The 24,305-nt window shown below is 43.8% G+C and overlaps 1 protein-coding gene across 1 annotated transcript in view; it reads right to left on the bottom strand.

Annotated features, from left to right (window-relative positions):
• Positions 1-24,305, bottom strand: part of LOC137421211 (potassium/sodium hyperpolarization-activated cyclic nucleotide-gated channel 4-like) — a 217,025-nt gene that overhangs the window by 83,998 nt on the left and 108,722 nt on the right. The window contains exon 4 of the mRNA XM_068107034.2: positions 17,824-18,042. Within this exon, the coding sequence (XP_067963135.2) occupies positions 17,824-18,042 (219 nt within the window). The remainder of the gene's footprint in view (positions 1-17,823; positions 18,043-24,305) is intronic.

Genomic DNA, 24,305 nt, shown 5'->3' with positions numbered 1-24,305 from the left:
TCACATTTACCATGGCATCATTGTCGTAGTGTGCTCACATTTACCATGGCATCATTGTCGTAGTGTGCTCACATTTACCATGGCATGATTGTCGTAGTGTGCTCACATTTACCATGGCATCATTGTCGTAGTGTGCTCACATTTACCATGGCATAATTGTCATAGTGTGCTCACATTTACCATGGCATCATTGTCGTAATGTGCTCACATTTACCATGGCATGATTGTCGTAATGTGCTCACATTTACCATGGCATGATTGTCGTAGTGTGCTCACATTTACCATGGCATCATTGTCGTAATGTGCTCACATTTACATCCCAATGTCATCACGTGCACTTGCTCATCAAATTGTTCTGGCTCTGGTTAAGCACATTGGCTGATGGACAACCACAAGATCACATTGAAAGTCGTTGTGTTCATTTATTTATTTCACATGTCCCTTAATGAAAAATAAAGGTTTTCAAGTTGAATAAAAAAATTAATTCCGGAACTTTACCGCCATTGATGCAGCTGCTTTTACACCACCTTATTTAACACGTTAAATTTGTCCTTCGTGCCTGTTGTTTGTGTCCTTTATGGCATCCTTAAAATCAGTAAACTTCCTGTTTGGAATGATTTTCGATTTTGTTTGATTGCCTGGCAGACGGAGTAAGAAAATTACCCCACTCCTGTCTGCGCGTGTGCGATCGGGACAGATTGAGAGTCAAAGTACTGCTAAACGGCAGGTTTGTTTTCCGATCCATGTTCAAAATATAACATTCAGTTTAAATTAAGTTGTTCTCAATCATATACTGATGTTTGTAGACAGACAGACGGACAACAGATAGACAGAAGTGAACCAATTTATTGCTTAACCCTGCTTTTTGATCTGCGTGAGCGTGGTAATATATTGTTACGGTTTTTAGAACCTTCACTTTGTAAAATAATAAGCCTTGTAAATAATTCCCTTATAAATAATCCCCTGTAAATATTCCCATTTTTGGTAAAGGTCAAAGGTCGCACCCTAGCTAGGCCATGTACAACACGTAGCAAACCATAGGATCTTCTTTAGTTATTTCATTAGTATGTGTTTCAGTTAAGGATCTGTTTCCAATAGTTTGACTCTGCGTTGCATTAATCAAATAAGATAGGCCCCTTCAATTATCCCCAATCATCTCTCTCTCTTCAAAGTGCAGTAGCGGTATGGCAGCGTTCGCTGCCCTTTGTTTTGGTTTGTTTGCCGGCCCCAAGCCGCCATTGAACACGCGGTAATCTGGAGGAAAAAGGGGAGGAGTGGGTTCGAGCGCCAGGAATGAGGCGTGGCCTGTCAATGTCTCCTCAAGAGGTGGAGCCAGCGAGCCCTCGCCGGCCAACCAGGGCCGAGGTGAGCCAACCGGTAGGCGTGTCCTAGGAGCCGGCGGCTGGATACAGGAACGCCCAATAAAAGCGGCTGGGAGGGACTGCTTCGAGAGATGAGTGCGAAGGTCCGAGATACGAGGTACCAGATGAGAACACGACGAATCGTAAGGCAGGAGAGTGGGTCCGTTGACGACGACAATACCGTGATATATTCGCATTGTCCGACCGCGTGAAACCGATACGTGCAGCTGCCGCCGGGTTCGCCTCAAGCCCGGAGCGTGGACCGGAGCGCGACCTGGAGCGGACCTCGACGCTGTGCCATCTGCCCGGACCTTCCTGCCCTGCCATCTGCTTGGACCTTCTCCCCCTTCCAGCCATTCCTTCCTGCCATTCCCTATTCGTGTAAGTCTGTTTGTTCTGTCTGGGCGTATGGTAATATAAGACTGTTTTTCAGGCTGCCCTGTGTATCTGCTTCTTCCTCTTCCTGTACAGTCCTACCTTTCGTTTCTTCCTTGGTTTTGGTTTTGTAGATAGTAAATAAACCTGTGTTATTTCTTACCCTTTTGGTTTCTTCTTCCCCCGATCGCTTTAGTCCTTTCCCGATTGAGTAACTGAGGCACGATTCGGCCAACCGCTATGATCGGGTTTAGTCTCTTGTTAACGGCCCGAGTCGCAGCTCGCTTCGCTCGGCGCATCCATTCACGCTGCGGCCCGGGTGGAGTATCTCTCCGCTTACGGCCGGTGGTGGTAATTAGGTAGTAGGACGGATTGGGCTTACAACCCTACTCACCACCGACCGGAAGTGACGTCATACTTCCAGGACCGGCGGACGGCCAGCTTAACAGGACAAGGGGATTAACCCCCCCTTGCTAACGGGAGTGCCGTCCCCCGGATCCATAACAATATGTTGAGTTTTGAGCGAAGCAATTTTCATAACAGTACCTATTTAAGTGTATTATAACAGTACCTCTTTATAGTGTATTATAACAGTACCTCTTTATAGTGCATTATAACAGTACCTCTTTATAGTGTATTAAAACAGTACCTATTTAAGTGTATTATAACAGCACCTCTTTATAGTGTATTATAACAGTACCTCTTTATAGTGTATTATTACAGTACCTCTTTATAGTGCATTATAACAGTACCTCTTTATAGTGTATTAAAACAGTACCTATTTAAGTGTATTATAACAGCACCTCTTTATAGTGTATTATAACAGTACCTCTTTATAGTGTATTATAACAGCATCTCTTTATAGTGCATTATAACAGTACCTCTTTATAGTGTATTATAACAGCACCACTTTATGGTGTATTATAACAGTACCTCTTTCTAGTGCATTATAACAGTACCTCTTTATAGTGTATTATAACAGCACCTCTTTATAGTGTATTATAACAGTACCCATTTATGTGTATTATAACAGTACCTCTTTATAGTGCATTATAACAGTACCTCTTTATATTGTATTATAACAGTACCTCTTTATACTGTATTATAACAGTACCTCTTTATAGTGCATTATAACAGTACCTCTTTATACTGTATTATAACAGTACCTCTTTATAGTGCATTATAACAGTACCTCTTTATAGTGCATTATAACAGTACCTCTTTACAGTGTATTATAACAGTACCTCTTTATAGTGCATTATAACAGTACCTCTTTATAGTATATTATAACAGTACAGCTTTATAGTGTGTTCTAACAGTACCTCTTTATAGTGTATTAAAACAGTACCTATTTAAGTGTATTATAACAGTACCTCTTTATAGTGTATTATAACAGCACCTCTTTATAGTGTATTATAACAGTACCTCTTTATAGCGTATTATAACAGTACCTATTTAAGTGTATTATAACAGTACCTCTTTATAGTGTATTATAACAGCACCTCTTTATAGTGTATTATAACAGCACCTCTTTATAGTGTATTATAACAGTACCTCTTCATAGTGTATTATAACAGTACCTCTTTATAGTGTATTATAACAGTACCTCTTTATACTGTATTATAACAGTACCTCTTTATAGTGCATTATAACAGTACCTCTTTATACTGTATTATAACAGTACCTCTTTATAGTGCATTATAACAGTACCTCTTTATAGTGCATTATAACAGTACCTCTTTATAGTGTATTATAACAGTACCTCTTTATAGTGTATTATAACAGTACCTCTTTATAGTGTATTATAACAGTACATATTTATAGAGTATTAGAACAGTACCTCTTTATAGTGTATTATAACAGTACCTCTTTATAGTGTATTACAACAGCACATCTTTATCGTGTATTATAACAGTACCTCTTTTTTTTTTCTTTTTCTTTTGTATACAGGATCGAGGCTCGTGAAAGAGCTTACATTTATCACACAAAAAATCAAACAAACACACAAAACATATAATAAGGTTGCAGAAGACAACATGGGGAGAGAAGGGGAAGCACACAAACACAACATTTGAGAGCAGGGACATCGGGAGATCTGTGGGAGGGCTTGGGTAGAGGAGGCGTGGGAAGGGGGGAGGGGTGGGAGAAGTATAAAACACAAGGACACTGCAAGGACTTCAAGGAAGGAAGTTGGTATTTCAAAAAAGTGAATCTGGGGTGAAATTAGCGGGGGAAGAAAAGATCAAGGTTTTGGATGGGGGAAGATAAGAGATGGTGGTGAACAGCTGTTTTAAAGACCTGGAGGGAGGAGTGGGATTGAAGAGAGTGAGGGAGTTTGTTCCAGAGGCGGGAGAAAAGAGGAATAAAGGAGTGAAGGTGAGCAGAGAGTCTTGATTTTGGCAGTTTAACCATAAGAGGGTTGCTGGCAGATCTTGTGCGACCTGCAGGGATATTTGGGGGACAGAGCCCAGAAAGAGCTGGGGGAGCAAGGCCGGAGAGGAGTCGGTAGAAGTCAGAAAGACCACCAACCTGCCTGCGGTGAGTGAGAGAAAGGCCCTCGGAGTTAGCTTCATCCCGGGAGATTCCAATGATTCTGAAAGCTTTGGTTTCAACAGCATGAAGCCGAGCTAGGTGTGAGGCAGGAGCACCGGCCCAGAGGGGAGAACAGTCCATTGAGCTGCGGATGAAATCCTTGTATGTGGTGAGGAGCTCAGGTGTGCCAAGGAAGGACTTCGCACGACGGAGAATGCCCAGTGGGCGACTGGCTTTGGAGGCCAGCTTTGAAATGTGGTTTTCCCAGGAAAGATCATGGCAGATATTGAGACACAAAATCGGTCTTTTCGGAGAGACATAGTAAGAGTGTGTGATTTGTCAGGATTGAAAGACATGTTCCACTTGTTTGACAAGTCTGTGATTTTGTCCAGGTCTGCAGAGAGTGAGGAGGCTGCAGATTGCCGATCTGAGGGATGAGGAATGGAGTGAAAGAGAGTGGAGTCATCAGCAAAGAGATAGAGAGGATTTTCAAGAGAGTCGGAGAGATCATTTATGAAGACCAGAAATAGCACAGGGCCCAGAACACTGCCTTGGGGAACTCCAGCCTGAACAGGACGGGAAGATGAGAGAAACCCATTCAGGGCCACACGTTGACTACGACTAGAGAGGAAGTTTGCAAGCCAAGCGTGGAAATTTCCATGGATACCAGAGGAGGAGAGTTTGGTGAAAAGACCGGGGTGCCAGACCGTATCGAACGCACGTGATATGTCAAGGGAGACAGCTCTAATTTCCTGTTTGGCATTGAGGACCTCCATCCATTGTTGAGACAGCAGAAGCAGCATGTCCAGAGTAGAGTGACCTGGTCTGAAACCAAATTGATGATCAGAGATCAAGCCATTTGAGAAGAGGAAAGATTTGATATCCGAAGCAATAATGGATTCCATGACTTTGCTGATAATTGGGAGAAGGCTGGTTGGTCTGTAGTTGCAAGGATCTGTTTTTGCACCTTTTTTGTGCAAAGCGGTGATGTTGGCTACTTTCCGAGCTGATGGCAGATGACCTTGAGCAAAAGAGAGGGTGAAGAGAACAGAGAGAGGGAGTGAAAGAGTGGCAGAGCAGAACTTTAGGACCCGTGGGCTGATACCGTCAGGTCCAGTTGCAAAATCAGTGTCGAGGGTTGACAAACTTTTCCACCTTGTCAGGAGGAAAGGACACAGAGTCCAGGAACAGCTGGGTAAGACTGGGTACGGTGGGTATAGAGAGGGATGGGTTTGGGACACAAGATTTAGAGGCAAAAACAGAGTTGAGGCAATTAGCTTTTTCACGTGTGGAATCAGCTGTGTTGCAGTTTGAGTTAAGGGAGGGGATTGTCGGGGGAACAAACACCAGAAACGGATTTGACCAGATGCCACCAGGATTTGAAAGACGGAGACAGGTTTGAGAGTTCGGTCTTGAGAACGGAGAGATATTGTTTCCTGGCTCTCCTGAGGGTGGACACACACTTGTTTCGGGCTTTATGGAAGGAACTGAGATTTCCTTCCGTTGGATTTGCTTTCCAGGAGACGAAAGCAAGTTGTTTCTGGGCAATTTCCTCACCACAAGATTCCGTGTACCATGGACGGGAGGAAGGGTATGATAACTGAAGGCGAGATGGGATAATTCTGTGCATGAGAGAGAGCAATTTACTTTGGAAGAATTCCCAGCATGAGTTGATGTCAGAGGCGGTAGAGATGGGAGACCAGTCCAGATGATTGATGGCTGCTTGAAGACCGTGCCAGTTGGCCTGAGTGAAATGCCAGACTTGTCGACGCTGAGCACGTCTCTGAGAATGGTCAGAGAGATGTCCACTTTAACAAGCACATGATCAGATGAGCCGATTGGAGCAGAAGAAGAGCAGCAGGCATTTGCAGGGAAGTTAGTCATAACCAAGTCCAGAAGAGAAGATGCTCCGTTGCCTGAGATCCGGGTCGGGAAATTGACAGATTGTGTCAGTCCCAGTGAGTCGCAGAAGTCCTTTGCTGAGGAGCCATGGCTGGTGAGAGAGGTACCCACACCCAGCCAAATGGCATGGTGACAATTGAAATCACCACATATGAGGAAGAGAGAGTTGGGATGAGTCGATAGAAGTTGGTCCATATTATCAGACAGCAAGATGTAGATGGAGTCATCACTATTTGGTGGATGGTACAACACACATATGAACAAAAGGTGGGAGCGGAGGGGAAGCCATAGCCAGAGGTATTCCTGGGGGTGAGGTGGAGAGAGGGCAGTGCAGGGTGAGTGAGAAAGAGAGTTTTTGATAAAGATAGCAACCCCACCTCCAGGACAAGGCTCAGGTCTATCATACCGGAGGAGGGAGTAACCCGGGAGAGATATTAAGGAATCAGAGACATCATGAAGGAGGAACGTTTCTGTTAAGCAGATCACGTCTGGTTTGTCAGAAGCAACCTGTATGGAGAGATCAGTCAAATTTGAGCGAAGGCCCCGGATGTTTGAGGTCCATACCGTTAATGAAGAGGAAGGGGGAGCATCGGATACAGAACAGGGGGATGGAGGGGTAGGGTAAGATGTGGAAGAGGAGGAAGAGGTAGGGAGAGCTGTTGAAGGTGTGTCAGAGATTTCAGAATAGCTCGGAGAAAGGGAACGATGGGGCGGACAAAAGGTTTGATGGTGATTGGGTGAGGCACAGTGAGGTGCTATTTGAGGGCGGGGGCAGAGCGAGGCAGAAGGTTGGGGGAGATGGAGGTGAGAGTTGGAAAGGGGAAGAAGCGTGGAGGACGCTTTGAGGAGGAGGAGTGAGAGGGGGGAAATGGAGAAAAAATGAGGGTGGGGAGATTTGAAGGGGAGGGGAAAGGGGGGAGTTTATGAGGGAAGGGGCAAGGGGGGGATTTGAAAAGGATGGGAGATGGAGGAGATTTGGAGGAAGGGATGAGGAGGGACTTTAGGAGGGGAGGGGCAGGGGGGAGTCGAGGAGCTGTGGGTTGTGGGGGGAGTTTAGGAGGGAAGGAGTTTCTGCAAAATTTGCAAAATGAGTTTCTTGTGACCTTCGAGTCAAAGATACGTTTGAGGACGCTGGAGGGAGGGGGGTGGGGGGGGGGGGCGTGGAGTGCCGGTGAGTTTAGGGAATGTATGAAAGAGGAACTATAAGAGATGGATTTTTTTTTTGGAATGAATAGATTTGGTATGCTCCGTGCACGGAGTTTTGTTCGTACTAGGCTGCCGATTCATCTGAGATCCGAGTATTTGAGCTAGTAGAGGCATACTGGACCTCCATGGAGGAGCTACAAGATCTTGCCGCAGATCAGCCAGGTCTACCCAACGCTACCCTGACTGGTCAAGCATGTATTGCTGGTTCCGCACAGCAACACATCCCCTCTGTGAGACCCTCTTCAGCACGGTGCACCAAATCACCACTGACATGAGGAGTCAGTTAGGAAAGGGAAGAGAAGGTCACGCCTGTGCCAGGTGAGTCAGGCCTGTCATTTCATCAGGAACACTTCGTGTGGCTTGTTGTTGTTGGTCACAAAGATCAATATTTTCAAGATTGCTGACGCATCAGGTCTGCGTTGGAAAAACCATCCGAAGAGCTGTTTAAAAATTAAAAATAAGCTGTTCATTAAAGTCATTTTTTAACATTATGAATCACAATAAAATTCCGTTTTTAATTCCAATTCAGTTTTGTTTACAATGCATGACAAAAAAAATTTATTTCACTTTTTTCATAAAATTTTCTTGGGACCTTCCGAGAATGCATGGGTGTGCTTCGTGTGCAGTGATGTGTTTTCAGCACAAAGTATCTGCTTCCACCAACAAACCACATGGGATTATTTATTTATTTATATAAACTTTACCATCTCCACTACCAACATACCACCTGGGATTATTTATTTATTTATATAAACTTTACCATCTCCACTACCAACTTACCACCTGGGATTATTTATTTATATATATAAACTTTACCATCTCCACTACCAACTTACCACCTGGGATTATTTATTTATTTATATAAACTTCACCATCTCCACTACCAACATAGCACCTGTGATTATTTATTTATTTATATAAACTTCACCATCTCCACTACCAACATAGCACCTGTGATTATTTAATTATTTATCTCAATATAATTCACCAAATGTCCGTCTGTCTGTGTGTCTGTCTGACTGTCTGTCTGTCTGTCTGTCCGTCCGTCCGTTCCCAGATACCGCAAAAACGGCTGAAACGATCGCAACAAAATTTTGGGTGGGTAATCCTGCGACCCCCTGGAGTAAAATAGGCTATATTGTTTTTCCAATTTTCCAATTTTCCAGTTTTTCCAAACACGATGGAATAATATTTACCGATATGAACAGTGATGTGGCTTTTATTGAAATTCTACAAATACTGTTTAGATTTTGATAAGAACTACGAACCTGCAGCGAATGCGGAAGTGGACAGATTACGGCAATGCGCGGGTTTGATAATATCCAAATACAACCGTTTTGATAATATCCAAATACAACCGTCATTCAATCGTAATGTTAAATCGTTAAACGTTAATCGTGTTAATTGTTTTGTTAAAGTATCAATTGATGATTGGAATTGAGTGAATGCAATTACGATTTTGACTTCGTAATTGTGTTCACCCACCCGTACGGAAATTCACATCAGGATTTAAATATTTGTTTATGTCACGAATGTTGTTAAAAGTTTATTATATTAATGTGTATTTGTGATTGGAGTTATTCTGTTTGGAATTTAAAAAAAGAGATATCAAGTTCAAGTGAATGATGAAATGCCGTCACGGTTTCTACTTTCTAAACTTGAATTCGCGGATCGCCATATGCAGATTCGCCATTGACTGGGAATGGAACACACGTACCCGTTTGTTTGCGAACGCATACGTTTTTCATGGAAGCCCTTCACGAACTTGCTGTCCATGTCTGACGTGCGACTGAAGGTGCTACAGGAATGTGGAATTTATTGGTTTCATGCTTTTGCATTCGCCGGTTCTGCATTGTCTGTTTGCTTCTGGCCTCCCACCCGTGCCTAGCACGGGTACCTCACTAGTATAAATAATTTTACCATCTCCATTACCAACAAACCACAAGGAATTATTTATTTATTGATATAAACTTTACCATCTCCACTACAAACATACCATTTGGGATTATTTATTTATTTATATCAACGTTACCATCTCCACTACAAACATACCATTTGGGATTATTTATTTATTTATATAAGCGTTACCATTTATAGCAGATTTTTTTTTTTTTTTCGTAATTTAAATGTAAAATATGCAGATCCCATTTTTAAAGTGCGGTTGGAGGTTGTGTTCTCAATAAGGAATTGTATCCTTGTTATTATTATTGTTACTATCATATTCAGTGGTGCACATCTTTTCCCTGAACCAGATTTCAAAGCAGCCATCAGAATTGAGGGCACAGCAGTGAGGGCAAGATAACAAGGCCATGGAAATTGAATGCACAAACTCACTCCACCGCAAAGCCGCTCGAATGCCCTTAACAAAATTATATTTAAAAATTAAAAGAAAGTAAATAAAGAGAATTATTGGTGTTGTTGTGTGACGAAATACCCACTGGACATTTCCTTGTGTTGTCTTAGCATGGTCTCAAAATCCCAGAACATTTACATTTCAAACCAATCTTGTCCTCTTACATCTAATCACATTTGCATCAGCTGACGAAAAGGTTGAAGCTTTCGTTCTGCAGTCGATGAAAATAATCCGACGACACAGGTGCCTTACGCTCTCCATGCTTTTTCAGTTGTAGAGACATTTAGCATTGTAGTCCAATGGTCTCAAAGCAAAAAACCTGAAGAATTTTCTGGACTAATCATCCTGAATGAATAATGGGTTAACTGAAGCAGCCTCTTGGTGGATGTGTTTCCTTCTGAACTGGTGAACTTGACTCTCGAGCGGAATACTGCGCTCAGAATCCCAGTTAAGAAATCTCTTTTTTCAAAATGTCATCTGTCTCGATATTGGCTCGACCCCTACCTGGTGATGGTGTGACTTTGTCTGAAGCAGAGTTTGATTTTTGACAACCTCATGGTGCATTTTGTAAATATTCATATTATGGACGAACGAGCTGGCTGTTTGCCCGAGTGCTTCACAGTTTGTTTCATTCTCCCCTGGCTGGGGCGGGTTGGATTTCCTTGGCTCTGCTTCTGTGGAGCTTGGTCTTCTTCCGGCACAGATAAATTATTGAGAAATACGCAAGGCGTTGGTTAGCTCGAAGTGAAAGAAAGATGAAACACCCATGATTAGCATCCATGGCGACATCATGATATTACCTTTTTGTACAGACTGCATGGATTGCCAACAAGAATAAAAACAAAAGTGTATCTCAGGATAAAAAGTTTTCAAACCCTTGTTCCTCAAGTCTCTTTTGAATATTGAAAACACCATGGTAACCAAAACTTACCGTCTGCTTCTATTAGTCCAGCGGATAGGTGCTAAAAAATGAACTAATTGTGCACTTTATGATTAAAGCATGAAACTAGGTACACTAATACTAGACATTATGGGGATCATTTTAAAGATTGGAGGCATTCTGTATCTGTCCTGTGTCCACCGTAGCGGCCATTTTCCAAAATGGCTGCCATCGAGGAGATTTTGCCGATAAGTGAATGACAAAAATACCTCTATTAACATAAAATATATATGTTCATGCTATATATATAGTAACTTACTCAAACACAAGAATTATAAATATGCCCTAAGAATATATATTTAATGGATATATGGACCAATATAGGTATTTTGATGGTCAAAATATTAAAGAAAATGAACAAATTCCTTAATATCACTTTTTTTTTTTTTAAAGATAAGGATCATATTATATTATTAGTTATAAGTTTAGAAGTAGAAATTGTTAGTAGTCATTATTAGATATAAGTTGTTATATTTGTTATTAATCATTATATGTTATAAGTAAACCATGTTTTAAATAATTAAGTAGATTATTTAAGGTGTTTTTGTTTTGCAGATCAGATCCACAATTCTTGCAATATTTAAGAAATATAATTTTCTATAATTTATTGAATTGGTGTGGTTGTGTTTCTAATAATCATTGCTTCTGTCTGTTTCAGATTGTTGTGAGTGTTAATCTAATCTACTGCTCATCATCATGAAGAAAGTCTTCAAACTAGTTCAAGCTAGCAGTGATATCACCATGTCTGTGAATGAGGACGATACACAGATGGACTGGAATAAGTGTCTTATCTGCCAGGAAAGCACCAGTGAGAAACTCACGTGTCCAGCAGACTTTGCAGAAAGGTTCCAAGGAGCTGGGTATACGTCTATTGTTCAAACTTTATCAGCATTCAACGAACTCGGTTGCTTGCCACCAAAGCTTAAGTTGACTCGAATGGACGATGGTAATGGACTGGAGAAAACATTTTCAGGTAGGAAAGCAAAATTTCATAAAACATGCAGACTTAAATTCAACCAAAATGAACTCAAACGTGCAGCTAAGCGGAAGATATGTGTAACGGACAAGAGTTCCTCTTCTGGTGAAAAGGAAAAATTCAAACGTCAAAAGGTCTCCAGGACTGGTGATGCTGTTAGCCATTGTTTCATCTGTGAGAAGCCCGCATCTGATGCCCTACCTCTCCATAGAGCCTCGACGTTTGGCCTTGACACTCGAGTGTGACAGTGCAATTAATCTCCAAGATGAGCGTCTGTTGGCAAAGCTCAGTGAAGGAGACTTAATCGCTACAGAGGCTGAGTACCACAGCCAATGCTTAGTGTCATTGAAAAACAGAGATCGAGATAGACCAACAACATCACATGACGAATGCAACACAAATATTGCTCATAACACTGCATTTGCTGAACTTATTTCATACATGCAAACTGCTCTTGAGGATGACAACATTGCCCCTGTTTTCAAAATATCTGTATTGAAAAAACTATATACTGATAGAGTTAACCAGCTGGGAGAGGGCTCCTCTGTAGTTCACTCTACACGATTCAAAAATAAAGTTCTAAGCTACTTTCCTGAGTTAGAAGCGCACAATGAAGGTCGCGATGTGCTTCTTGTCGCCAATGCAAATATTGGTAAATCGCTAAGAAGTTCGTGCCAGCTCGACGGTGACAGTGAAGCAGTGTTCATCTCTCGTGCTGCAAACATTGTTCGTAGAGACATGTTAAGAATGAAATGCTTACCATTCAGTGGTTCATTCAAAGAGGATTGTCAAGAAAATTCTGTGCCTCACTCACTGCTGATGCTGGTCACAATGATCATGTATGGGACAGATATCCAAAACCAAGAAAACTACTTGTCACAGCCAGCTTTGTCTGTGACATATAACAGCTGTGTGCGTCGACGACAACAACCATCATTGGAAACAAGACATACTGAACAGCGTGAGACACCACTTCCACTATTTCTCGGATCATTGATCCACTCAAGGACAAGATCTCGCGATCTAGTTGATACACTTTATAGGCTTGGATTGTCAGTTTCATACGACCGTGTGCTAGGCATGTCTGCAGATCTAGGAAACTCTGCCATTAGCCACTTTGAAAGTATTGGAACAGTGTGCCCACCTGCACTCCAAATTGGAGTATTCACAACATCAGCAGTCAACAACATTGACCATGACCCGACAGCAACAAGTGCGCATGGATCTTTCCATGGAATGGGCATCTCCTTGTTTCAGCACCCTGACACTGAAAATTGTGGGACTGAGCAAATGCACATACCTTTCACAAAATCTGGCAAGAAGGTCATGAACTATGTACGGAGGCAATTCACAGGCTCTGTTTGCCGTGTTGATGTGGTATTTGATGTATACAGAGAAGATAGTCTGAAGGCCACCACAAGAAAGAAGAGAGGGAAGGGCATACGGATAAGAGTGGAAGGAAACAAGAAGCTGCCTGGAAACTGGTTACAATTCCGACGGGAAGACGGTAACAAGACAGAACTTTTTAATCTCCTGAGTCAACGAGTGACAAATGAAACATTTTCCTGGTATAGTGGTCATGACTCACAGAGAAGAGCTGCGTTGTTCAGAGACAATTGACTCAGACTGGTTGTCCCCTTCTACACAGGAGGAAGGAGACACAAGAATGCTGCTGCATGCAGCAGATGGGGCCAGGCAAGGTTGCAAGAACATCTTGCTTAGAACTGTTGACACAGATGTAGTTGTACTAGCCATCAGTCTTGCTCACAAGCTTGACAGTGCACAGCTAACTGTAGCATTTGGAATGGGAAAATCGTTCCGTTACCTAGACGCAACTCACATGGCACAGACGCTGGGAAATGATAAGTGCAATGCAATACTTGCTTTTCATGCACTGACAGGGTGTGACACCACATCCAGTTTCACCGGCATAGGAAAAAGAACAGCCTGGTCATCATGGATTGCGTTTGTTGATGTCACGCCAGACTTGTGCAGACTTGCACAGACTCCAACAACAGCAAGCATAACCCAGCTTCTCCCAAACATCGAGAGGTACATTGTGCTTATGTACGACCGTGGAAGCTCTGATGATAATGTGAACATGGCCAGGAAGACTCTGTTCACACAGAAAGACAGGAGCATTGAAAACATACCTCCGACTCAAGATGTTCTCTATCAGCATCTACTTCGAGTTGGTTATCAGGCTGGCCATGTATGGGGTCAGGCCCTGTTAAAAGCACCTCACCTGCCCAGCCCAGCAGAGTTTGGATGGATGCGAAAGAACAATTTGGCCGAATGGGAAGTGATGTGGAGGAACCTGCCCCCTGCTGGTGCAGCATGCCGTGCTGTTATTAAGTGTGGCTGTATTAAAGGCTGCAGAGGAAGATGTAAATGTGCGGAAGAAAATCTACCCTGTGCATTACTCTGCAAGTGCGGTGGTTGTGAGCGAGAAGGGTGACAAGAGAACGGTTGACATTGAAACATGAGTGTTCTTGGACGTTATTGTTCTATCTCATGCATACCAAAAAACTTTTGTACTACTACAGTGTAATTTTCTGAAGTGTTTTCCTAAATGAAAGGAAAATAACACTTTGTACAAATAAACTAGTTTATCGAAACCAGTTTGTGTTACTTTATTCCTGGAATTTTGCATTTTTCCCCTCCAAATGCCCTTAAAGTGACACATAGAGGTCCCCAAAACAATCAAAAATGAATATTTATGTTATCATATATAATCCTTGGTGATACTTTAGTGTGCAGATGATATTAAAATAACAATTTGATATTTTCTGATGTAATATAAATTTATTCTAGCTAAATAATGATTCTGACTAGCGGCCATTTTTAAAATGGCCGCCACGGGTGACACAGGACAGATCCAGAATGCCTCCAATCTTTAAAATGTTCCCCATAATGTCTAGTATTAGTGTACCAAGTTTCATGCTTTAATCATAAAATGCACGATTATTCACCTATCCGCTGGACTATACAGACTTGGCATTTAATATGGAATATTTTTTTTGTGGGGGTGAACTTACTTTTCAAGATGTCTTAGAACCAAAAGTTCATTGGAATTATGTTGAAATTATTCTAGATTTTGTTAATGTGACCTTTAAAAGAAACAAAAACCACATTTGACATTTCGAAGCAAATAAATTGATCCTTGAAAGTGATGTAAACTGATATCGAACTCGATTCACGGACAGTACTGTGTTAAACTTCTGTGCGTTTTCCAGAAGTATCTCTTTATTTTGCACATTAGCCAAAAAATTTTTTAACAAAAACAAAAGTTAAATTACGACTGGGATTCTGGACAGTAAAATTACAGTTCAGTACTTCGTGTAACCCCCACGAGCATTCAGGAGAGCACGTACACGTTGAGGCATGCTGTTCACGAGATTTGCCAAGGTTTGGACAGGAATCGCTTGCCATGCAGTGACAATAGCCTGCTGCAATTCACGCACAGAGGCAGGCTGCTGGTCCAAGTGGTCGATTTGACGCGTTAATTCTGCCCACAGGTTCTCTATCGGATTCATATCCGGGGACATGGCAGGCCACTCCATATGCTCTACACCACGGTCAGCAAGAAAGTGTTGGATCACGCGAGCACGATGAGGCCGTGCATTGTCATCTTGGAAGACAAAGTTTCCTCGAAAGGCTGCACGAGCAAAAGGAAGCAATGTTTCTTCCAGAATGGCCTTGTACTTGAACTGGTTCAGGTTTCCATTCAGAACAACCAGGTCAGTTTTGCCCCCTTCATGAAAAGCAGCCCAAACGGTCACCCCACCACCTCCAGCTTGGACTCTTGGCACTATACAATCTTTGTTGTATGCTTCATGCACTTGTCTGCGCACTCGGACGCGGCCATCTTGACGATAGACCAGAAATCTAGACTCGTCACTGAAGATCACGTGATTCCAGTGCCTTGGCTGCCATTGACGGTGCTCTCTGGCCCACTGCAATCGGCACTGGCGGTGTTGTCTGGTCAGGCGTGGCTTTCTCAGGGGACGCCTGGCACGATAGCCTGCTTGAACCAGTCGTTGGTCGACTAGCCTTCTGGATACAGGCACATTTGTCAGTTGCTGCCACTCAGCCCTAAGCCGATTAGCTGACTTGGTACGGCCATTACGGACTAACCGGTGCAGCTGGCGATCATCCCTCCTTATGGTTCTGCGGGGACGTCCTGGCCTCGGTATTGGAGTAGGGACACCCCTCTGAGCATTTCGTTTCAGGATCTTTGACACCTGACCTTGAATGATGCCATACTGCCGAGCAATAGCACACTGTTTCATGCCGGAATTTCGTAAAGCCACCACTCCATGACAAACAACATTGTCGAGTTGACGGACCATCTCCAGAGGAAGCGGCAATAACTTTTTGAGACGTGCAGCAGTTGTTTTCCACTAATACAGAACGCAACAACCCTTGTATACCCGACTGTGAAGCCAATCATCAAATGCACTTGTCCGTACATTTTGCCACGCCACCTGTGATATAATCCTGTTGTTGACTTCTTGCTGCGACAGACAATCAGTGACATGGTTCTTTTAACAAATAAATCACCAAAGTGTTAAAGAAACTCACCAGATTGATATACTGAGTTAAGAAAGTAAACCCAAGTCAAGAAAAAAAAATATTCCATATTAAATGCCAAGTCTGTAATTTGCTTTGGTCTCAGATGATGTCAGCACCCATAGAGTATGCTTTTTCTGACTAACTAGGGGTCACATTCCATTCAGGAAACATTAAAACTGTTTTATGAGGAGAGAAGTACACCAAGTGCTTGAAGGAAAATTGGTTCAAACAAGAAAACTAAAACAATAAAGTTTTACTCAAAAAGTGCAGAACAGTGAGTTCACTCAAGGGTGTCAATAAAATGAAGTCGGCCGAAAGAAGCAGGAATAAGAGCTTTTTTTAGCCGCGTCGCAGACGCTGCTCATAGAGTGCCCTCTGCTGTTGTTGTTGTAACGTTGTTATCTCTGCTTCTTCTTCTTCTTCTTCTTCTTCTTGTTCTTGCAGAGAAGACAAAACCTCAAAGCTCCACCTATTCTGGGAACCATAGCTCCACACATTTTGGGAGAGGCTTCATATAAACAAATATCCACCATTTTATTAACTCGCATAGCTTTGAGGCCTGTTTTGTAGGCCCGTGGTGTCTTCCTCTCTCACACAGTTTTCTTTCAAATCAAATTCGATATATCATTTCATTTTTCACAGTCGCTAACATAGTTTTAGACTCGGTTGAAAAAAAACGGGAAGAAAATCCGATGAAAGTTGCCCTTTATAGAACGAAATGAATTCTCAAAGGCCTGTAACTTCAAGTCCATTGTGATATATATATTTTTTAATCGCGGCATGGTCAGTCATACACCGCTCGAAATAAGAGACGGGAAAATGCCGAGATATATATATTTTGTTTCAATCGTGGCATGCTCAGTCATACACCGCCCGAAATAACAGACGGGAAAATGCCGAGATATATAAAAAATTCGTCCATTTGATGACAATCGTCACGATGAAATATTTAATTTATACGTCGTCACAATAATGTGGAGAGAGGAGCATAGCTTCGTTCACGTGTCGGCACATACGGGAAATTGCCGAGATATATATTTTTTTTACATCGCGGCATGGTCAGTCATACACCGCCTGAAATAACAGACGGGAAAATGCCGAGATATATTAAAAATTCGTCCATTTGATGACAATCGTCACGATGAAATATTTAATTTATACGTCGTCACAATAATGTGGAGAGAGGAGCATAGCTTCGTTCACGTGTCGCCACACACGGGAAATTGCCGAGATATATTTTTTTTTGAATCGCGGCATGGTCAGTCATACACCGCCTGAAATAACAGACGGGAAAATGCCGAGATATATTAAAAATTCGTCGCCACACACGGGAAATTGCCGAGATATATTTTCACTTTGCACAAAAATAACATCAAGTAATCGAATCAATAGGAATGTCCTGTGCTTATAACATCGACGTTATAGGCACAGCTGCATCTAGGCATTGTGTAACATCGACGCGGCTTTTGTTTTAATTAAAACTTTTTGTTCTTGTTATTCTACAGAAAGGAAGAATCTCAACTGTTTATCGTAACGGTCAACAACAAATGACAAGAGCAGTCTGCAATCGCTGGTTAAAACAGGTAGCCGGTCTCGGGAGTACCTTCTCCTGATATTGTCGGCGAGACGAGTCCAGCGACTGGATGAGCGCCGTGGCATGTCCGATGAACATGGCGTAGCAGGTGGCACCGACGATCATGCTCAGCATCGTGAGCCATAGGTCGGCCATGCTTACGGGAGCACGCTGTCCGTATCCGATGCACAACATATGGCTCATCGCCTTAAACAGGGCGAATGAGTACTGCTTGCTCCACGAGTCATTCTGCCAAGTGGGATGCACATCAATCACACACGACTCAAACACATTTTCGATCTCAGTGATCTAACTAAGGCTCATGGAGGACTTTGTACATTCGGTATATCACAGGTAGAACATGTACATTAGGATAGATCGGTGTACCTTGACATGAATTTATGACATTAGGAGACGATGGATAAATGGGCATTGCATGTGTAAACTGAACCTGGGATGGCAGCACATCATGGACTAGTTCTCACAAAGGTAACACCACACACATGTGGTCCATGCACATATTACCTTCAAAATGACCACTGCCTTCACTGGATCCATGGAGTCTTTCAACATTTGATCCCAGCAATCCCAGTTCTCACTGTGTCCTAAAGCAACAAATCCAACTAGGACGTTGTACAAAGTTGGAAATGAATCTAAAATGGTAAATTAAGTAAATGTTTTTTCATCTTCTGCATTATCTTTACAGAATGGACAAATGAGTCGTTTTGAATTAATATTACATAATGCTTACATTCTCAACAATTAATTTACCACTACTGTATTGATACCCGCAAAGAAGTCTTCATTCTGAAGTGTCCCCAGTACAGGTGCTGTTGTGTTTTTGATTGTTTTCTTAAACTGATGCTGCCAAAACCAGCCATAATTAATCAATTCATGCAAATACAGCACCTTTCTGGACCATGTGACAATACACCTGATGTGCTGTGCTACCCTTGTAGATTCCAGCAAAAACTACAAAAAAAAAACCCTGTCCAGTGTATAAACATGCAATATCCTCCTATTTTCCAAAGACACTATGGCCGCAGTTCCCAACCTGGGGGGCCATGGTGTATTTCTCGGGGGGCCATGAGGTAATTTGAACCATATTAAAAATTAAATATTGTTGTTTTGTTTTTTTAAATATTGTTTTGACTTTGATATTGTTTTGTGTTTTTTTCTATTGCAGATTTGACGTTATGGCTTCTGGGAGTAAGAAAAGAAAGTATCTTGACGAATACATAAAGCTTGGATTCACGTCCATTACTGTGTCTGGCCAAGATAAACCACAATGTGTGCGGTGTCACAAGGTTTTGAGTACTGAATCCATGAGGCCATCCAAGTTGAAGTTGCACCTCGAGACGAATCACGCACAACATGCAAAGCAGGATCCCGAATTTTTCAAGCGGCATGAAAAAATTTTAAAGCGACAGAATTTGGATGAGGGAGGAGCTTTTCAACAACAAAATGTAGCAACTGTCCAGGCTTCTTATGAAGTTTCTCTTGAAATTGCAAAGAAGAAAAAACCCCACTCGATTGGGGAGACACTCATCAAGCCTTGTACCCTCCTCATTGTCGAACGGTTTCTCGGCAAGGCAGAGGCTCGCAAAGTTGAACAGGTGTCTTTATCGAATAACACAGTGCAGCGTCGTATCCGTGACATGTCGGAAGATGTGAAACAACAGATCATCAATGAGATTAAGGCGGCGCCTTTCGGCTTGTTTTCTTTTCAACTTGATGAATCGACCGATGTTAGTTCTTGCTCCCAGCTACTGGCATTCGTTCGCTATGTCAAGGGAGATGATATCAAGGAAGAATTATTGTTCTGCAGTGCCCTGGTGTTTCGGATTCGTCACTTCCGTTGTTGTGGTTTTCATCCACTGTAAACATTTTTGATTCCATGTACTATTTTTGTTGTCGTTTAAAGGAAAATGGAGATTATTATTTTCAAAAGGTAAAAAGTTAATGTTTTAAATGAAACCGGAACCGGACAACGATGAAGAGGAAGAAGAGGAAGAGAAGGCGGAGCGAGTGAGTCGGAGAAGAAGCCTAGCTGCTTCGAGGTCTGGAGCGAACAATTGGCGAACGAGAGTCACGAGTGAACTTTGGGTTTCCCAGGAAAGGGATTCCTGCGACAGAGTTGTTATCGCTGTGACAGATCCACCTGCGTGTCAGGTTTTGTGGTTGATTCCGACGAGAATAATCATAGTGCCGTTACGCCTCGAGAACGGGCCGTCGGCCATTTTGACTCGCGCGCTTTGCGCTTCGCTCAAGGTTTTTCACTTCGCTTCAAACCATTTTCACCGCATTCAGACGCTTATCGTGTGTGTGTGTGTGTGTGTGTGTGTGTGTGTGTGTGTGTGTGTGTGTGTGTGTGTGTGTAACGTGGCTTTTGAGTTGGAAATCTGCAGTTCGCCGAGTGGGAGCCGTGGAACGTCCATACCCGAGGGTGTGATTTCCCAGTCGCCTTGAGGGTGCCTTTACGCAGCTTTGGCAGCGGGACTGTGACTGTCATCCGAACGGGATTCTGGTCTCGATTAGACATCGTTCTGACGATCGCTGGAGTGGATCGACTTTGGCTTGATGCCGGAATAGAGACATTGGGGAATGTTCTTCTTTTCGCTCACTTGGAGCACAGTGTTATATTGTACGAACCTGATGGTACCATCATAGGAAATACATATTGTGTTACGGATTCGTCACTTCCGTTGTTGTGGTTTTCCTCCACTTGAAACATTTCTGATTATATGTACTATTATTGTCTTCAAAAGGTTTATTGTTCATGAACTGTTTGCAAAGGATAAAAGCGTTAATGTTAAAAAGAGACAGGAAGCCGGATCGTGAGCCGGAAGAAGAAGAAGAGGAAGGAAAAAAGGAGGCATGGCGAGTGAAGTCGGACAAGAAGCGAGTAGCTTCCAGCTCCGTAGCGAGCGTTGTCGAACGAAAGTCGCGAGTGAACTTTGAGTTTCCTTGAAAGGAGTTCCTGCGATAGGTGTTATCGCTGGGGGATTGAAAAACCTGCGTGGTCAGGTTTGGGCGTTGCGATTCTGAAGAATCATCGCCGGGTCGTGTCGACTCAAGTGAGAGCCGTCAGCCATTTTGACACTCGCGCTTTGTTCAATAAAAGGTCTTCGCTACGCGTCAGCTTTTTCACCATCCTGTCGTCTGTCGGGGATGTGTGTGCACAACGCTGAGTTTGAAGTTTAAGTGGCGGTTCGCCGACTGAACCGGGAACGTTCCTATCTGGAGGGCGCTTTTGGGATTTCCCATTGCGCCGCGAGTTTGCTTTTGGTTTTTGGACCACGTGAGTTTTTGCATCGCTTCGACCGCCTACGCCTGAGAGCTGCTTCGGCGGTGCGACTGCCCTTGCCATCCGCACGGGATTCTGGTCTCGATTGGACATTGTTCTAGCGATCGCTGGAGCGAGTCAACCTTGTCTTGAGGATGGGAATATAGAGACATTGGGGAAGGTTTTTTCACTCACTTGGAACACCGTGAGTTATCCTATGCTAGTTGATGGTAACATCATAAGATGTATTGAGTGTACTTTTGATTGCCATTTGTTGTACCGTTATTCTTGTGTGATTTTTAATACAATATTTGTTTGTTGATAATCATTGGTGTGGTTTCACTATTAATTTCTGACACAGAATAACATTTTTTTTGCCGTGGCTCCTCTCGGGACTCGGAGGTACATCGCGACCAGGGGGTCGGGGAGGAGCACGTAACAATTGGTTGTACAATTGATTACTATTGTTGTTGTACTGTTATTCTTGTGTGATCTTAATACAATATTTGTTTGTTGGTAACAATTGGTGTGGCTTCACCATTGATCTTTGACATACAGAATAACACATCTTTCTGCCGTGACTCATCTCGGGACTCGGAGGTACACCGTGACCAGGGGGTTTGGGGAGGAGCACGTAACACCTGGAAACAACGACAAAAGCTAACAAACGACGTCATAGAAAAAATGAAGTTGTTCTTCCTTCTTGTTCATTCTTGTCGCTTCTTGTCCCTTCTTGTCCCTTCTGTGTGTGGAAAAAATGTCCCTTCTTGTCTATTGGTCGACATTTTCTACAAGTTATGGAATGTCCCTCCTTTTCTCTACTTTGCCACATGGCACATACCATATAAAGGGGCCTTTTCTATGCCCCCAGCATTTTACCCAAGAAGATAAACTATGGGATGATCTTCTTCTTTCTTTGATGTCATATTGCTTCATCACAATAGTCGCACAATGCCAGGTATTCAAATAGCATTGAATGGTCATTGATGTACAAAATATTTAAGCAAATAAGGCAATTCCTTTTCAAATACTATTTTCCAATGTTAGCTTTCATTGTGCTGCTAATATTTCATCAAGACGCACAGTTTTAGTCTACGGTATGTTTGATACTCGGTAGTTGTACATACACCTTCTGGACTCGCATCAGGTGAAGCAATGTTTTTTTCAGTGATTAAATCATCAAACTTCATAAACTGGACAAATCCACTCTCAGAATCTCATGGAATCTCAAACCCTAGATGTGTGGGAGCCATGCACACAAAATGCCTGGGGATTTTTCAGAGAAAGAGGTGTACACTTTATCAAAAGCAAATTCTGTCGAGGTAAAGCAGCAGAGGCCATTGTAAATAATCACAAAGGAGCAATGCAAGGGCACCCAGGAGCAGTGAGAGAAAAATGCCTTATTGTCCCATTGTGGTTGATATCCTTCGGCCTTCGCGTGCCCATTAGCCAGCAAGGTGGGCTTTTCAGGGCTGTCTCTGACAGCGAAGGTCAAATCGACACAGAAAAATACATTTGTTGTGTACAACATTGTACAACATTGTAAAGTGCACAACGAACCAAGGTAAGTAAGTCAAATGGATGTGGGCCACATAAATATACCTTAAGAGTGGTGGGCTGGTGGTGGTGTGGAAGGGGTGAGGGAGAGCGTGAAGGAAGGGAACACACCTTCAGTGGTCGTGTGGGAGGGGTGATGGAGAGCGTGAAGGAAGGGAACACACCTTCAGTGGTCGTGTGGGAGGGGTGAGGGAGAGCGTGAAGGAAGGGAACACACCTTCAGTGGTCGTGTGGGAGGGGCGAGGGAGAGCGTGTAGGAAGGGAACACATCTTCAGTGGTCGTGTGGGAGGGGTGAGGGAGAGCGTGTAGGAAGGGAACACACCTTCAGTGGTCGTGTGGGAGGGGTGAGGGAGAGCGTGTAGGAAGGGAACCCACCTTCAGTGGTCGTGTGGGAGGGGTGAGGAAGAGCGTGTAGGAAGGGAACACACCTTCGGTGGTCGTGTGGGAGGGGTGAGGGAGAGCGTGTAGGAAGGGAACACACCTTCAGTGGTCGTGTGGGAGGGGTGAGGGAGAGCGTGTAGGAAGGGAACACACCTTCGGTGGTCGTGTGGGAGGGGTGAGGGAGAGCGTGTAGGAAGGGAACACACCTTCAGTGGTCGTGTGGGAGGGGTGAGGGAGAGCGTGTAGGAAGGGAACACACCTTCGGTGGTCGTGTGGGAGGGGTGAGGGAGAGCGTGAAGGAAGGGAACACACCTTCAGTGGTCGTGTGGGAGGGGTGAGGGAGAGCGTGTAGGAAGGGAACACACCTTCGGTGGTCGTGTGGGAGGGGTGAGGGAGAGCGTGAAGGAAGGGAACACACATTCAGTGGTCGTGTGGGAGGGGTGAAGGAGAGCGTGTAGGAAGGGAACACCCCTTCAGTGGTCGTGTGGGAGAGGTGAGGGAGAGCGTGTAGGAAGGGAACACCCCTTCAGTGGTGGTGTGGGAGGGGTGAGGGAGAGCGTGTAGGAAGGGAACACATCTTCAGTGGTCGTGTGGGAGGGGTGAAGGAGAGCGTGAAGGAAGGGAACACACATTCAGTGGTGGTGTGGGAGGGGTGAAGGAGAGCGTGTAGGAAGGGAACACACCTTCAGTGGTGGTGTGGGAGGGGTGAGGGAGAGCGTGAAGGAAGGGAACACACATTCAGTGGTCGTGTGGGAGGGGTGAAGGAGAGCGTGTAGGAAGGGAACACCCCTTCAGTGGTCGTGTGGGAGAGGTGAGGGAGAGCGTGTAGGAAGGGAACACACCTTCAGTGGTGGTGTGGGAGGGGTGAGGGAGAGCGTGTAGGAAGGGAACACATCTTCAGTGGTCGTGTGGGAGGGGTGAGGGAGAGTGTGTAGGAAGGGAACACACCTTCAGTGGTCGTGTGGGAGGGGTGAGGGAGTGTGAAGGAAGGGAACACACCTTCAGTGGTCGTGTGGGAGGGGTGAGGGAGAGCGTGTAGGAAGGGAACACACCTTCAGTGGTCGTGTGGGAGGGGTGAGGGAGAGCGTGTAGGAAGGGAACACACCTTCAGTGGTGGTGTGGGAGGGGCGAGGGAGAGTGTGTAGGAAGGGAACACACCTTCAGTGGTCGTGTGGGAGGGGTGAGGGAGAGCGTGTAGGAAGGGAACACACCTTCAGTGGTCGTGTGGGAGGGGTGAGGGAGAGTGTGTAGGAAGGGAACACACCTTCAGTGGTCGTGTGGGAGGGG

Source organism: Myxine glutinosa, chromosome 2 (genome assembly GCF_964187855.1).
Source record: "Myxine glutinosa chromosome 2, kmMyxGlut1.1, whole genome shotgun sequence".
Classification (NCBI taxonomy): Eukaryota; Metazoa; Chordata; class Myxini; order Myxiniformes; family Myxinidae; genus Myxine; species Myxine glutinosa.
This window is presented reverse-complemented; position numbering and strand designations above follow the sequence as displayed.